Raw genomic sequence first — 13,791 nt, forward strand, 5'->3', positions numbered from 1 at the left:
CCAAAAAAAGTCACCTAGCCAGGTGGCAGTGGATAGCAACCTCCTGCCTGCCGGGACAGCAGGAAATGGCTTAGAGCAGAGGAGATTCCAGCCCACATCTCAGGAGATGTTTCTGCAGGGACATTTTTCCTGTAGGTCGAAATTTGTTCCCGAATGCTGCAAGCACTCTTACAGTTCTCAAAATGGATGTGTGCAAACCTGGGATTTCAGAAGTCTTGAGCCTAGTGGTGTTCTCATGGCACCTAAAGATTTTTCACTAGAGACCAGGGCAACTTGAAAATTTCTAGTGCTGCTATTCAGCTGTTTCTGCTGTTAGAGTCAAGTGCAGAGGGTAATGTATTTAGAATTGTAAATATGTAGTTAGGTTCCGTTCTTTAACTTAAAGATAGCTGGAGGAACTTTCTCCTAGTTCCTGGATTTGAAAACAGTATTTCTGAAAATGCTACCCGAAAGATTTACTTGCCAGTTATAAGGCTCTCTTCCGTCCCAGGACTGGTTTGACAGTACAGTATTGCCAGACAAAAGCTTTTTGAAAAAAGATTTAAACTCAGAGTACGTTACATTAATTTAAAGTAAAATTTATTGTTTATCTGAAAACAAAGGTATATATGTACACAGAGGATTCAGGGGCAAGGGGGTTGTAGAGGTTTTTTGATTTTGCCGTTATCACCAGACACACTAATCTAAGCATGGAGTAGTCTGTCCATATGAGGTAGTGGAGCAGGTGCTAAGAGCTGCTTTACCTACAGAGCACCTCTGAATTTTATTTTCCATGTTCCCTGTATTCTTCCTGTGTCTCCCAAACTGCGTCTGCTAGCCTTTTCCTCTCCCCTCTCACTCCCATTGTCATTTGTTGGTATTTATCTCTAGTTAGGTCTCGTATGCTCCCTTCTGCAGGTGTGACAATATTACTTTATGCAGAAGATACAAACTGTGGGTTTACTTTTTCCCTGTTTCTTCATGCTGAAATGTTATTTTTCAGCAGAGTATGTGTGTCTCTTCCAAGAAAAGCTGAAAAATTGCATTCCTCAAAGCTGTTCATTGTCTGTGGCTTTCAAACAGATAGAGTCTACTAGTTGCCCCAGTTAAGATTCCCTTTTCCAAAATAGCCATCACCTTTTCCGAAATATAGTGGCCCTCAGGCTTGATGATAAGGAGCAGACGAATGGAAGCTGTCTTTGGTAAGGATGGGTAGTGACCTGTCACCCCAAGGAACATGCAGGATGGAACTGTTCTGAAAAAAAGGGTGACTGGTTCCATCAACAGTCTGTAACCATTTTTTTAACACCTCTATAAACAGTAACATTATTAATTAACCATACTGGCATCAGGAATCTCTCTGTCTCCATGCTACTTGCAATAATCATTTGATGACAGAGTACTTGAATATTCAAGCACAAACTCTTGATAAGGTTAGAGTATATCTGATTGAATACTATGCTTTTGGGCCACACCAGGTTGATCTGAGCGCATGCCATTTAAAATCAGTAGCAAAGTTCTGCCATTTCTCTGCTGTATTTCTTTTTTTCTTTTTTCCAGGGAAAAAACCCCAAACCTCTTTAGGATTTTCAATTTTGATTAGATGTAAAACCTTAGATAATTCTATTCCTCCTGTGTCAGATTATTTCTAGCTATATATTTTCCATTTGTCATGAGTGATGGGCTTAGTATAGTTACATATAGTAATTTATAGCTACAATAATAATGTAGAAGGAGACAGGGTGCCAGGAAGGGGTTAAGAAACCAGAATTTTCATCCCATAGTATTGGCAAATTACAGAAGACTCTTCTCCTGGGGTTTGGGATAGAAGACGTATGATGGGTGCTGCGAATCCATAATGCCTCCTTCTCAAAAGTGCTGCTGCTATTGACTTAGCTAAAAAGCATTTAACACCCACTTTGCCTTTTCTGGTCATAAACCTATTCAGAGTGGATATGAAATCTGCCTCACTGTGTTTTGTTTTCAAAGTGCTGCTTTTCCATCCTTGTGGTTTCTATAGCAACCTGGGCCGTTTGTTTAAATTGGAGCTCACTGGCCTGTCCTCCCTGCACCTAACTTCTGCTGAGATCTTGCAGGTGGTATCTCCTCTTCTTGGCACATCCGAGAGTGACTGGTAAGGCTTAGAGAGGGGCTCAGCAGTGCTTGGCCCTTCCCAGAGGGCCAGTCACTCAGCGAGACAATAGATGGGTGCTTTCTCCCCTGTCACCCGATTTGATTTACCTCATTCTTCTTCCATGTAACGTTCAGTATGGCTTTGTGGAGTTACTGCAAGCTCCCTTGAAGAACAGGTTAGCTGGCTGGTCTTTGGTGGCTCACGCTGGGAAGGCACGTCTTGGGAGAGCTAGGAGGTCTTCTTTTAAGTAAAGAAAGTGGGGACTGTATTGAAGAATTTTAATCAGAATAAGGAGCGAGGAGGTCTGCTGCATGGCCCCCATTGTTTGATTTAGGTTTCCCAACAGAAATAAAAACTTTGTTCTATACACTCACGAGGTTTTGCTGGCTGAACAAGACTTAGAGCAGAGTCTTCACACCACAGGGGATCATCCAGACAGAGAGTGCTCGCTGGATCCAGAATGATGCTCAACTGAAAGTTGTTTCTGCCTATAGCTGCATGTGCAGCCGCTTTGCTGTTCACAGGAGGGTGTTACTGTGGTGGGTTGACCCTGGCTGGATGCCAGGTGCCCACCAAAGCCGTTCTGTCACTCCCTGCCCCCCTCAGCTGGACAGGGGAGAGAAAATATAACAAAGGGCTTGTGGGTCGAGATAAGGACAGGGAGAGATCATCAGTTACCGTCACGGGCAAAACAGAATCAACTTGGGGAAAATTAACTTAATTTATTGCCAAGCAACCAGAGTAGCATAATGAGAAATAAAATCAAATCTCAAAACACCTTCCCTCCACCTCTCCCTTCTTCCCGAGCACAGCTTCACACCCAGATTCTCTACCTACTCCCTCCCAGCGGCACAGGGGCAGGACTCATCACACTCTTCCCCTGCTCCAGCGTGGGGTCCCTCCCACGGGAGACAGTCCTCCACAAACTTCTCCAACGTGGGTCCTTCCCACGGGCTGCAGTTCTTCACAAACTGTTCCAGCGTGGGTCCCTTCCCCGGGCTGCAGTCCTTCAGGCACAGACTGCTCCAGCGTGGGTCCCCCACAGGGTCACAAGTCCTGCCAGAAAACCTGCTCCAGCGTGGGCTCCTCTCTCCATGGGTCTACAGGTCCTGCCAGGAGCCTGCTCCAGCGTGGGCTTCCCACGGGGTCACAGCCTCCTTCAGGCATCCCCCTGCTCCGGCATGGGGTCCTCCCCGGGCTGCAGGTGGAGATCTGCTCCACTGTGGACCTCCCTGGGCTGCAGGGGGACAGCCTGCCTCACCGTGGTCTTCATCACCACGGGCTGCAGGGGAATCTCTGCTCCGGCGCCTGGAGCATCTCCTCCCCTCCTTCTGCACTGACCTGGGGGTCTGCAGGGTTCTTTCTCTCACATGTTCTCACGTCTGTCTCCAGCTGCTGTTTCTGTGCCTGCTGCAACTTTCTTCCCTTCTTAAATATGTTCTCCCAGAGGCGCTGCCGCCATCACTGATGGGTTCAGCCTTGGCCAGTCGTGGGTCTGACTTGGAGCCGGCTGGCATTGGCTCTGTTGGACTTGGGGGAAGCTTCTAGCAGCTTCTCACAGAAGCCACCCCTGTAGCCCCCCGCTACCAAAACCTTGTCATGCAAACCCAATACAGTTACTTATTCTGTCTCCCATGGTGGAGACACCGCATAGATCCACGCTGAAGAGTGGGCTGACATTACAGCTGATCTCCGAGTTACCGGTGCCAGTCCTCTGCCCCTGGGCGTGTGTTTCCAGCAGTGCCCTTGTGCCAGCAGGCTGCCGTGCAACCCTGCAGTGGCTGACCCTGGGAGGTAAGCTGGCCGAGCACGATCCTTTAAAGCAGAAAAGAGCAGAAAACAGGCCACTTGGAAGAACCCACAGGCTAGAAAGAGCCCCAGCACTGGGTGGCACAGGGGAGTTGTGGCTGTGACTTGTCACTGGCCGTCGGGTCCTCCTCATCATCGGGGAGGGCTGCGGGAGGACTTCTGCCCTGAAGAGCTTTTGATGCAGAGAGCAAAAGATGAAGTGGGAGCGAACAGAGACGTGACTTGCCAGAGGCTGTACTGGCCTAGACATACAACCCACAGTCCCAGCTTGGTGCCAGTTTGTTAGGCTGCAGAATTTACATGGTTCCCAGTATCCCCCCGCTCCCCGCATCCTTCCGTGCTGGGTTTCTGCACTGTGCCAAGGAGGAGACAGCCTGCCCGACCGGCATGGCATGCCTTTAGCTTGAAATAGCGGGAGGCTGGGGGGGAGCTTGGAAAGGAGGAGGACCACAAGATGCAGGCCCCCTCAATTTTTTGGGAAAAGCAAGCAGGAGTGATGGAAGAAGGATTTAAAATTGCTCGGTGGTGTTTTCTGTTGGGAAGCGGAGGGTGGCTGCAGGCTCCCCGGGTTACACGGCCGGGATGGGGAGGCAGGGGGCACGTCGGTAGGAAGGTATATCTGGCAAACTGCGCGTAAGGCAAAATTTGCCGATAACCTGTGCTTCCCCAGCGGTGATGAAGCCATCACGGCTCGTGCCAGAGAAGAGCTTCCTTCCCTGGGACAGGCTGACAAGCCGGCATGAAGAAATCCTCCCAGGCCTCAGGACAAGGAGAGCGATGGAGCGAGGACTGCGGGCTGGACGCAGGACGCAGCGTCTTGGTGCTGCAGCAGCCACAGGTAGAATAAAACAGCCTGAGCATTGGCTGCTTCTCTGTAAAATCCCTGTATTTTGCACCGATGAGTCGTTGGTCACCTCATCAGTTAACTCCTGGCTTCAGTTCCCTTGCAGAGACCAAAGTGGCTCTGTTTTATCTTAGAAAAGCTTCTTCCCAGTGTTACAAAGATCATTCCTCAGCTTTGGGTGCTACGGGCTTTGATCTAACAGGGATGGGGTTATGCTTTTTTTCTTTCTGCTTGTCAGCATGAGCACCTCTGCAAGGCAGGGCTTCAGCTGTTGGAACCGGTGTCACTCACCTATTTACTGATGTGGTTGTAGTAATTTTTGTCTAAAGTGCCCCAAAAGTTTTAGAGACTGAGTAAAAAGCAGTCTGCAGGATTTGCAGGATTTCTTGAAGTCTGATAGTTCATTGTCAAGAAACTTCTGTTTTAATCGCTAGACTACAGTTGATTTCTTTCTTGATTACTTACCAAGAGGCTTAAAAAGAGGAAAAAAACGAAATTTATTCTGCTGAAATGCTTGGATGCTCTGCAGTGTTTTTAGCTGCAGAAGGAAGTAGAAGATAAAGTCCTTCAGAGGCCAAGATCCTATCTGTGGGACCAAAGTAAGATTTTTAATCTTGACTCATATAGAAAAGGTTTCCCTTTTGCCCGACCTCCAAAGCAGCCAGAGCCTTTGTGGCTGTGCTGTCTGCTGGTCAGCCTTCCCTCGCTAGTTTTGAGGTTCGTGGTCAATTTTGTCCAAATCTGAGAAAAGATAGGAAAAGTCTCAAAAAAATAATTCAATTTCTTCACCTCTTGCAAAAATCAGCAGTTGGGTACAGAAGAGAAACCAAGATGAGCATCCTGTGCTCAGATAGCTATGGGTTACGCTGAGCCTCCTGGACAAGGACCAGGGGAATCTTCCTCTCCTCGCTCCCTTGCCGATAGCATTTCTGCTTCGCAGCTGACACGTTGCCTGGGATGCAGGACGCGTGGCCATCAGCACTGTCCCGGCCACCAGCTTGGCATGGACCACACGGAGGGACACAAGCTCCCGGGATTCATAGCAAAATTCTCCCCTGCACACGCAAAAGTTGGGGTTTTTTTCCCAAAACTTTTTTTTTTTTTTTTCATTTAATTTGTGGGGCAAAATATTTTTTCAAGCTTTTGAACCTGGGACAGGATGTGTTTTATTATTTGCAAAAGGTATTCTTGAACTAGAAATCCTAATTTCTGTGCTGCTTAATTGAGAGGATCACAGTAACAACTAGACATAGTAATACCTTGACAGTTAAAGCCGTGGGAGGTTAGAGGTTAATTTTACTCCAAGTGACAACAACTTCTACCAGCAGGATTATTCAAAGGAGTCAGTCTCTTAATTTGATAAAAGTACAGTTTCATTCTTTAAACAGCTGAGTTTTCTGCAATCACTGGTTTCCAATTGTCTAAACCGCACTTTTATCTTGTATCCTTGTATCACCGTGTCCTGATACGTCAGCAACAGCGCCGGGAAAAGCTGCCATCCCTTCTGACACCCGTCAGGCCAAACACGGAAAATTTAATGTAGCAGTTTTCGTCAGGGAACATTTTGCAGCTCTTTTGAAAACAAAGAGGTTTATTGCCACATTTATTATTAGTGGTCTGATGACAGCCAAATGCTGTTATCGTGTGATGTGCTACTGAAGCACTGACTTCTCACTTCAGCTATCACTTTACAATTAAAACAATGCAATATAGAGAATAAAATCATGTATTTCTGTGAGGAGCATTAATACATTCAGACATTTTAGTCAGTGCTTTGTCCTAATGGCAGTGGGCAGAAGCTTTACAGGATTTATCACAGCTCATAAGAAGTCAGGCGAGACTGAAAAGTGAGATGTTTGAGGGGGTAGGAGCTTTGAATACTTTGCATTAACCGTGTTGTATCATGAGCTCCTGACAAGTATTAACGAGAGTTTGTCACGACCTACGGTCACACTGTGGGTACATCCTCGCCTTGCAGAAACGGTCCTGCTCCCGGATCTCGTCACGGGCTGGCAGGGAGAAGTGAGATTTGAAGAGAGCGAATGCCACGTACCCTGTACGGCCCACGGCTGAGTTTTCCATCCCTGCCATCGACCCCAGATTCTGTCCCTTGCTCTTGTTACTCCAGCCTTGGTTCTGCTCTTGACCGGCCCCGCTGCTCCTCCTGCTCCCTCCTGTCTCAACCCTCGCCACGCTCCTGCCTTTGGCTGGCTCCTCTGCTTCTGAGGGTTCCTCATTTCTACCCATCCTTCCTACCAAACCTGACTTTGATCTTTGTGGTCTTCATTTTAAAGCAGCCCAAGCCTGAGCTGACCACCCTTGGCCAAGTTACAACAGCACTCTTCTCGCACGCCTCGCTGGGAAGCCGAAACGTGGGTTTTGGTGAGTTAACGTCGCAGTGAAAATCCATGGCAGGTTTACATCTCCGGTGTCCTAGACCTGTGACCTCACCCCTGAAATGATTCAGCATTGCATTGATTTATATTTTATAAATATATGTATAGATGATATAGTTATACTTGATGGAAATAGCAGTGCTTGGACTTTGTATGGCTAACAGTGCCTTATGGAATACCTTCTCTTCCAGGTCAGTTCCCATGTAAAGAGCGGTGCCGTTGGGGATGGCATCGCTGTGCCAGCGAGCGTCGCTGGGCTGGTGGGCCTGGGCTCGCGTGGGTCTCGCTAAAACTCTGGTGGCTGTGACTGAGGAAGAGGGAGCAGGAGCCGCAGCTGGAGGATGGGGAAGAGGAGGAGCCAGGTTTCAGGGACGGGCTGAGGAAGGAAGGATTGTGCGGAGGAGCCATCTGTAAAAAGAAAACATTGGGAGTCAACAACTCAGCTGAATTTCCCATACTTGCTACTTTAGGTTGGCTTGGAAATTATTTTTCAGCTAAAATGGCCAAGTTATGTATAAAAATGAGACAACCTTTTTCTCTTAAAAAGTTACTTTGTCTAGAGAAGTCTCTTAAAACCTCGATAAGTGGCAAGGTGGCACCATTTCTGTGGCAGACTGCCTGGGAAGATGTAAAAAATTCTTCCATGCACCAGTAATTCATGCGTTGAACACATCCAGTTTGAAGCATCCCTCAGAGAACTTGCCCATCCTAGCAACTCCCTGGTATGTCAGCAATAGCTTCCTCGTGGAAGTAATTTTTCCTAGGCTGCCTGCAAACAGCCCGGCAGGGACCTGAGCCTCCCGGTGCCGCTGGCGGGTGCCTTGCTGAACGTATCTGCCCTCCGAGACACGCTAAGTGCCGTAGGGAAGTCTCCTCCATCCTCATCGCCGAGGGCTTCTCCCTCGTCTCACACTGCAGGGGACAAAAATCCCGGTGCTCGGGGTGGGAGGCTGGAGTCAGGGTGTGCTGCAGAACAAGCCTGATCTTCCCTTGCCTACGGAGATTTCCAATCCTGTGGCTAAATCCTTCTCGATACCTGCCTGCTGCAGAGGGGAGAAGTGCTTCTTCCTCACCTGCGCCGCCGGCTGCCGGGCTCTCTGCGGCTGCCCCCGAGTGCTGCCGGGTAGGATGCCCCTCGGCGTGGCCCGGGGAACGTGAGGGATCTGTTTTTAGGAAAATACTTCAAGCGACACGTCAAGCATTTAAAATGCTGGCTGCGTGTTGCTCTGTCGGCTTCCCGACTGTGAGCGTGCGGGTGTGTGATCCTTGCTGTAGGATCACCCTCAGGCAGTCAGCTCCTGCGGCTGCCTTTGCTTTTCTTTATTATTTTTTTTTAAAAGGAAAAAATGTTAAAAGGCTGCTGAAGTCCCAGCTAGAAACACTGCGAAGGAAGATAAAGGATGTCCAACCAAATACATAAGGGAAGGGATATGGCAACCTTGAGTGCATAGCCCTTGCAAGTAATTAGGCAAACAGTTCCCTGGTGTAAATGCATTCGTGCGTGCTTGAGAGAGGCCTGGCTGCTGAGTTAAGCGGCACCCGGTGGTGCTGCCGTTTTGTTATGATAGCTAGAAAGAAACAACGGTTTGCTTTTTTCCAGGCAGCAGACTCGGAGTGGGTTTCAGTTGGGCCTCGTTGAGTAACTTGGGTTCCCCCACCAGAAAGGTACAATTTCAGGTTTAAATCAAACGTGCATGCAGAGAAAAAGATGAGGAGACTTACCTTCTGCTTTCAAAAGTAGTTCGTATCGACTGCCTGTTCGTTTATTTTGTCCTTTCCTACTCGTAAGCTGGTATCTGTTAGGTTGTACTTAGCCGAATGTTTTTATTATTATTTTAGAGAGGCTTGTTTCAGGGTGTGAAGTAGAGCGGAGAAGGAACTGCAACTCCGTCCCGCTTCCTCATGGAAATTAATTCACAGAGCAGAATGCCGAGTCGAGATGCGCAGCACGAGGCGCTGCGCGGTGCCTGTCCGTACAGAACAGGGAAATGCCACCGGGCAGGACAGCAAGAGGCAGGTTTTGCTCTCGAGTATTTTTTCAGAGGAGATTTGAAACCCACCTGCTGGGGATGGGTTAAGGCATCCTGCTGGGAAGCAGCTCATCCCGCACCGCTCCGTTGCGGGGGCACAAACCGCAGTGTTCAGGGTATCCGCGCTGGATTCCCTAACTACAGGTGGTTTCTGTGAAAGCTCTGGCCTTTCAAAAGTTTCTTTTTCTACAGGAAGAGGTGGATCTCTCTCTCTGTCCCCCTCCTCTTCTTGCTCTTTCCTTTCCCTTCTGTGGCATTCAATCTGATAGCCAGCAAGAGGAATAATAATTAATAGGCTCTGTGTGTATTCCCTATAGTCGGATTGTTAAACGAGTGACCCGATGACATAAAAACTAATGTCCGTGGTGCTGTTTCAGCAGCGTTCGTTGTTTCTCCTGGCATTTTAACTTCCCAGGGCCCCACAGCTGTCGAGTGGGTATTTTCTGTAAAACAGGCAGCATTTGAAACGTTCCTAACCCCGGATAAAGGTTCCCTCCAGCCTCTGTACAACATGACTTCAGCCCTGTACTATGCAGGACAGAATCCGCTCTGATGACCCATGTGGCCGAGAGTTTTTGTAATCTATACCATGAGGTCACATTTCAATAGCGGGAGCAACCGAGACTGAAGTCATGATTTAAACCACTGGAGTAAATATAGTTTTTACATTAGCGCATTGCAGACCTAACTTGGGGGATTATGTCACAGGATATTTTTTCTGAATTGTCTCAAATAAAATCTTAAGGCCTTCTGGTTATTACCATGGTGATGTTGCTCCAACTCAGCATTGAAATTCCCCAGAGCACTTTATAATCAGAATTGTGAGGGAATTAAATGTTCGTTCTACCTGAAGTGAAACCTGTTTGCCCTCATGCTGAACTTCCTGTATGAAACCAGACGGGCAGTTTGGACTGGGGATGCATGTGTTGAATTTCAGATACCAATTCAACTGGCCTTTTTTCGGCAGAACCATGGATCCCCTTACGCTAGAGCAGATTAAATTTACCTTGCTTCATAGGAATGTGAGGTGCTTTTCTCCATCGCCAGAACAAGGCTCCTATGTCACCTCACAGCTTCTTTCTGCAGGATAGACAAGCTCAGCCCCTGGAGTCCTCCACGCTGTCCTGCAGGCTCGTCTTCTTAGAGGACCGTGCCGAGGAAACGCAGTTCAGCTCTCGCCATGCTGCAGAATCAAGTCTTCGGGAATAAAACCTGTTGTAAATAGGGCTCTCGGAGAGAAAGTCGTCGTACTGCAGTAAGGGCTGTATGGGCTAAATTTAGCCATTAAAATCAACAGTAAAAAACCCACAGCCTTCTCCAAGCTGGAATGATTCAGTTTGACCAAACAGAAAATTGTTCCCTTATTAAGCTAATTGTATCTCCCAGTAGAAAGGCTTCAGACTGAACCTGGCCCTAAAGCTGCCTCGGGGAGCCAAGGAGCTGAGAGATCGCAGCCAGGTGCTTCATAAAGCGAAGGCTCTTCATGTTTCTTTTACGCTGGCAAGAGGCGAAGCAGCCAGCCTTCTGGAAACCCGCTAGCGAGTGCCGCTGGTCCCCTCTCTCCCAAAGCTGTCTTCTTGTTTTGTTTTATCCCGTTTGAGAGAGGGCTGTCATTACAAGGGTTTGTTTCCAGGGCAAGTCCTGAAACGTCGCCACTGCTAAGGCAGAGGAGGGACTTAGTCCCGAGTTTTACCCAAAGACAAAGCTGAGGCTTTCTGATGGTGGGGTTTCAAAACCAAGTCCCTTTTTGTGTGCTGGACTACGGCATAGGACGTGTGTGCTGGATGTAAGCTGGGTTTTTTTTCAGAGCGCTTGTCCACCTCTGCAGAAAGAACGTGGTTTATGGCAAAGCGCAATAAACTCAAGCTAGCCGCAGACGTGCTAGCTTGGGCACAGGACCCAGGGCTGCTGGGGGAAGAAGTGCAGATCTCTCTGTGGGCTAATTTACCGGCTGGTGCTGGAGGTGCCCCGGGTACCCCTACACCGTGCTGCTGTGCCGGGTGCGCACACCGAGCATGGGGGCACCGACTGCTTGGCAAACCTCGGGGTCCTGAGCACGCTGTCCCCTCGCCGGCACAGACCGGGATTCCCGATGCCGTTGCTAAGCCTCTGCTTCCTTCCCAGTTCCTAACCAAGCTTCAAAAATATCCTCGAGTGGGTGAAGCTATACTGGAGAATGTCTTTATGGGAATAGTCTAACATTAGCCCTGAACAGGGGACAGACTAACCATTTCAGGCTCTTCCTCCCTCGTGCTCTTCTACTCCGCTTCCTTCTAGCTCCTTTCCTATTCCTATCATATGTTTTTCTTACGCTGTTGGGTTTTTCCATCACTGAGACTCCTTGGCACGCACAGCTTTAAAGCGTGGTCCCAGCCGTCATTAATTTGCAAGCTTTTGTTTCAGCTCAGTAATAGTCGTACGCTGGGTTTTGGGTTTTTTTTTTGTCTGAGGATGCAATTCCACATCGCGTCGAAGAAGTATTACAGAGCCCACAGGGGAACGGAAAATTTTAGGAATCCTTCTAAAAGGAAAGAAAACGGAGTCACGCTGAGGCAGGCGTTTAAACTACATGAGAGGTGGCAGAATTGGGAATGAGATCCCCGTGTCTTGAGTCCTGCTTAACCCCTTATTGCTGGTGGTCTCTTAGCCTGGGAGCATCCCGCGTGATGTCGGTATTTTCAATGTGGGTCATGGTAGCGTTAGGGTATTCCGCTTTGGGCTTGCCTCGGGGTTGCCTCGAACTGCGTGTAAGTTATTCTGACGGTAGCCGTCCCTGCTGAAAGCCGCCTGGTCTGTTAGTATTCTTTTACAGCCATAGAAACGATGGTATTGGTAAAAAAAAAAAACCAAAAAACCACAAACCCAACCCTAACCACCCAAAAGCTGCCAGGGCAGATGTACGAAGCCGAACTGCCTCTGCAGCTCAGCAACCCCCCAGGGATGCCCGGGGGGGAGAGAAGGGAGCGGGGAGGGGGGGACGACACAACCGGGGGCGGCGGTCCCGGGGTAGACGTCAGGCGGAAGGGAAGCGCCCTCCACGCCGCGAGTGGGCTCCGCCCTCCACGCCGCGAGTGGGCTCCGCCGCTGTGTCTGAGCATGCTCCCGCGGGGGCACCGCCGGGCTATATAACGGCGGAGAGGAGCCGCCGCCGGTAGCAGCAGCAGCAGCAGCAGCAGCAGCAGCGGCTTCGCTCCGCACCGAGCCCGGTCCCGGGTCTCTCTCCCCGCTGCGCACCGCGTCTCTCTCCGCTCCGCATCCCTCCGGACGGGACCGTACCGCAACTTCTCGGCGCCGTCCGTCCCCGCCCGGCCTCTTCAAGCCGTCGGAGCTTTCGGTAACCGGCACGGCCGAAGCAGCGCACCCCGCTCCGCCGGCTCCGGCCCCGGCTCCTGCCCCGACCCCCGCGGCGGGCGGTCCCGCGGGCGGGAGGATGGCCGCTAAGCCGGCCGAATTGCTGGGGGTCTGCTCCAGCTACCAAGCGGTGATGCCCCACTTCGTGTGCGTGGCCGAGGAGTTTCCCCCGCCGCCCCCCGCCCGCCCCTCCAAGACCCCCAAGGGCAAACCGCGGCGGCCGCGGCAGTCGCGCTTCAAGACGCAGCCGGTGACTTTCGACGAGATCCAGGAGGTGGAGGAGGAAGGGGTGTCCCCCATGGAGGAGGAGAAGGCCAAAAAATCCTTCCTGCAGTCGCTGGAGTGCCTGCGGCGGAGCACCCAGAACCTCAGCCTCCAGCGGGACCGCCTCGGCAGCTGCCGGCTCCGCAACAGCCTCGACTCCAGCGACTCGGACTCGGCCCTCTGAGGGCGGTGGGACCCGGTCCGACCCGGTGGGACCCGGTCCGACCCGGTGGGAGCCGGTGGGACGCGGTCCGACCCGGTGGGACGCGGTCCGACCCGGTCCGACCCGGCGGCAGTGGCACGGACTGGGCTCCGCTGCAAGGGATCGCCCCGGGGCTGGCAGCCGGGTCTGGGGTCGGGATGTTTTCTAAGAAAGCGCTTGTACCTTCGTTTCTATTTGATTGTATGAAACTCTCTCCCGTTTAAAAGACGAACGCGCGCGGGGAAAAAAAAAAAAAAAAAATAAAAAATCTTTTTCTATTCGTTAGGAGAAATGAGCTGGTTTAGATGCATCGAGCTGCTGGACTTTATATTTATTTTTGCATTTAAACTGTTGACTGCGTTAATTTAATATGTTTCTACCTGAATGTCTCTTATTATTTCCATAAAAGAGTAATAAAATCTGATATATTTGCACAGTACCTATCGGACTGTCCTTATTTCAGGGATCCAACCGTCCTCTTCCAGCTTCCCTTACCCCTTGGCCGGCTAAAGGGATTTAAAGGCTGTCGGTAGCCAGTGCAGAAGCAGCAATGCGTTCCTCGGGGATGCTGCTCAGAGAGGTTTTGTGGTCTGTACTGTCAGGTACGAGCTAATGAGACGAGAGCCGAGTTAGACTCATCTTGCGTAACTTTTTTTTGCTTCTTTGAGATCTTTCTGTTAACCTGAATCGGCGTTTAAGGAGCGTTTGTAACTGGCTGTGTCCCAGAACCTTAATGCAACTGGGCAAGCCTCAGGCGTTCACAAAAGTGCATGTATACTTTC

The 13,791-nt window shown here is 50.0% G+C and overlaps 1 protein-coding gene and 1 long non-coding RNA gene across 2 annotated transcripts; both read left to right on the plus strand.

Moving 5' to 3' along the window:
- Positions 1–3,700: 3,700 nt before the first annotated feature.
- LOC142032339 (uncharacterized) lies at positions 3,701–7,650 on the plus strand. The gene is made up of 3 exons (XR_012650812.1): positions 3,701–3,907; positions 4,593–4,760; positions 7,061–7,650. It is a non-coding gene; the product is annotated as an uncharacterized LOC142032339 (long non-coding RNA).
- A 4,702-nt stretch (positions 7,651–12,352) lies between these two features.
- C6H11orf96 (chromosome 6 C11orf96 homolog) lies at positions 12,353–13,448 on the plus strand. The gene has a single exon (XM_075030953.1). The coding sequence runs from the start codon at positions 12,623–12,625 to the stop codon at positions 12,989–12,991; it is 369 nt and encodes a 122-aa protein (XP_074887054.1). The 5' UTR covers positions 12,353–12,622; the 3' UTR covers positions 12,992–13,448.
- Positions 13,449–13,791: the final 343 nt, after the last annotated feature.

This window comes from Buteo buteo, chromosome 6 (genome assembly GCF_964188355.1).
Source record: "Buteo buteo chromosome 6, bButBut1.hap1.1, whole genome shotgun sequence".
Classification (NCBI taxonomy): Eukaryota; Metazoa; Chordata; class Aves; order Accipitriformes; family Accipitridae; genus Buteo; species Buteo buteo.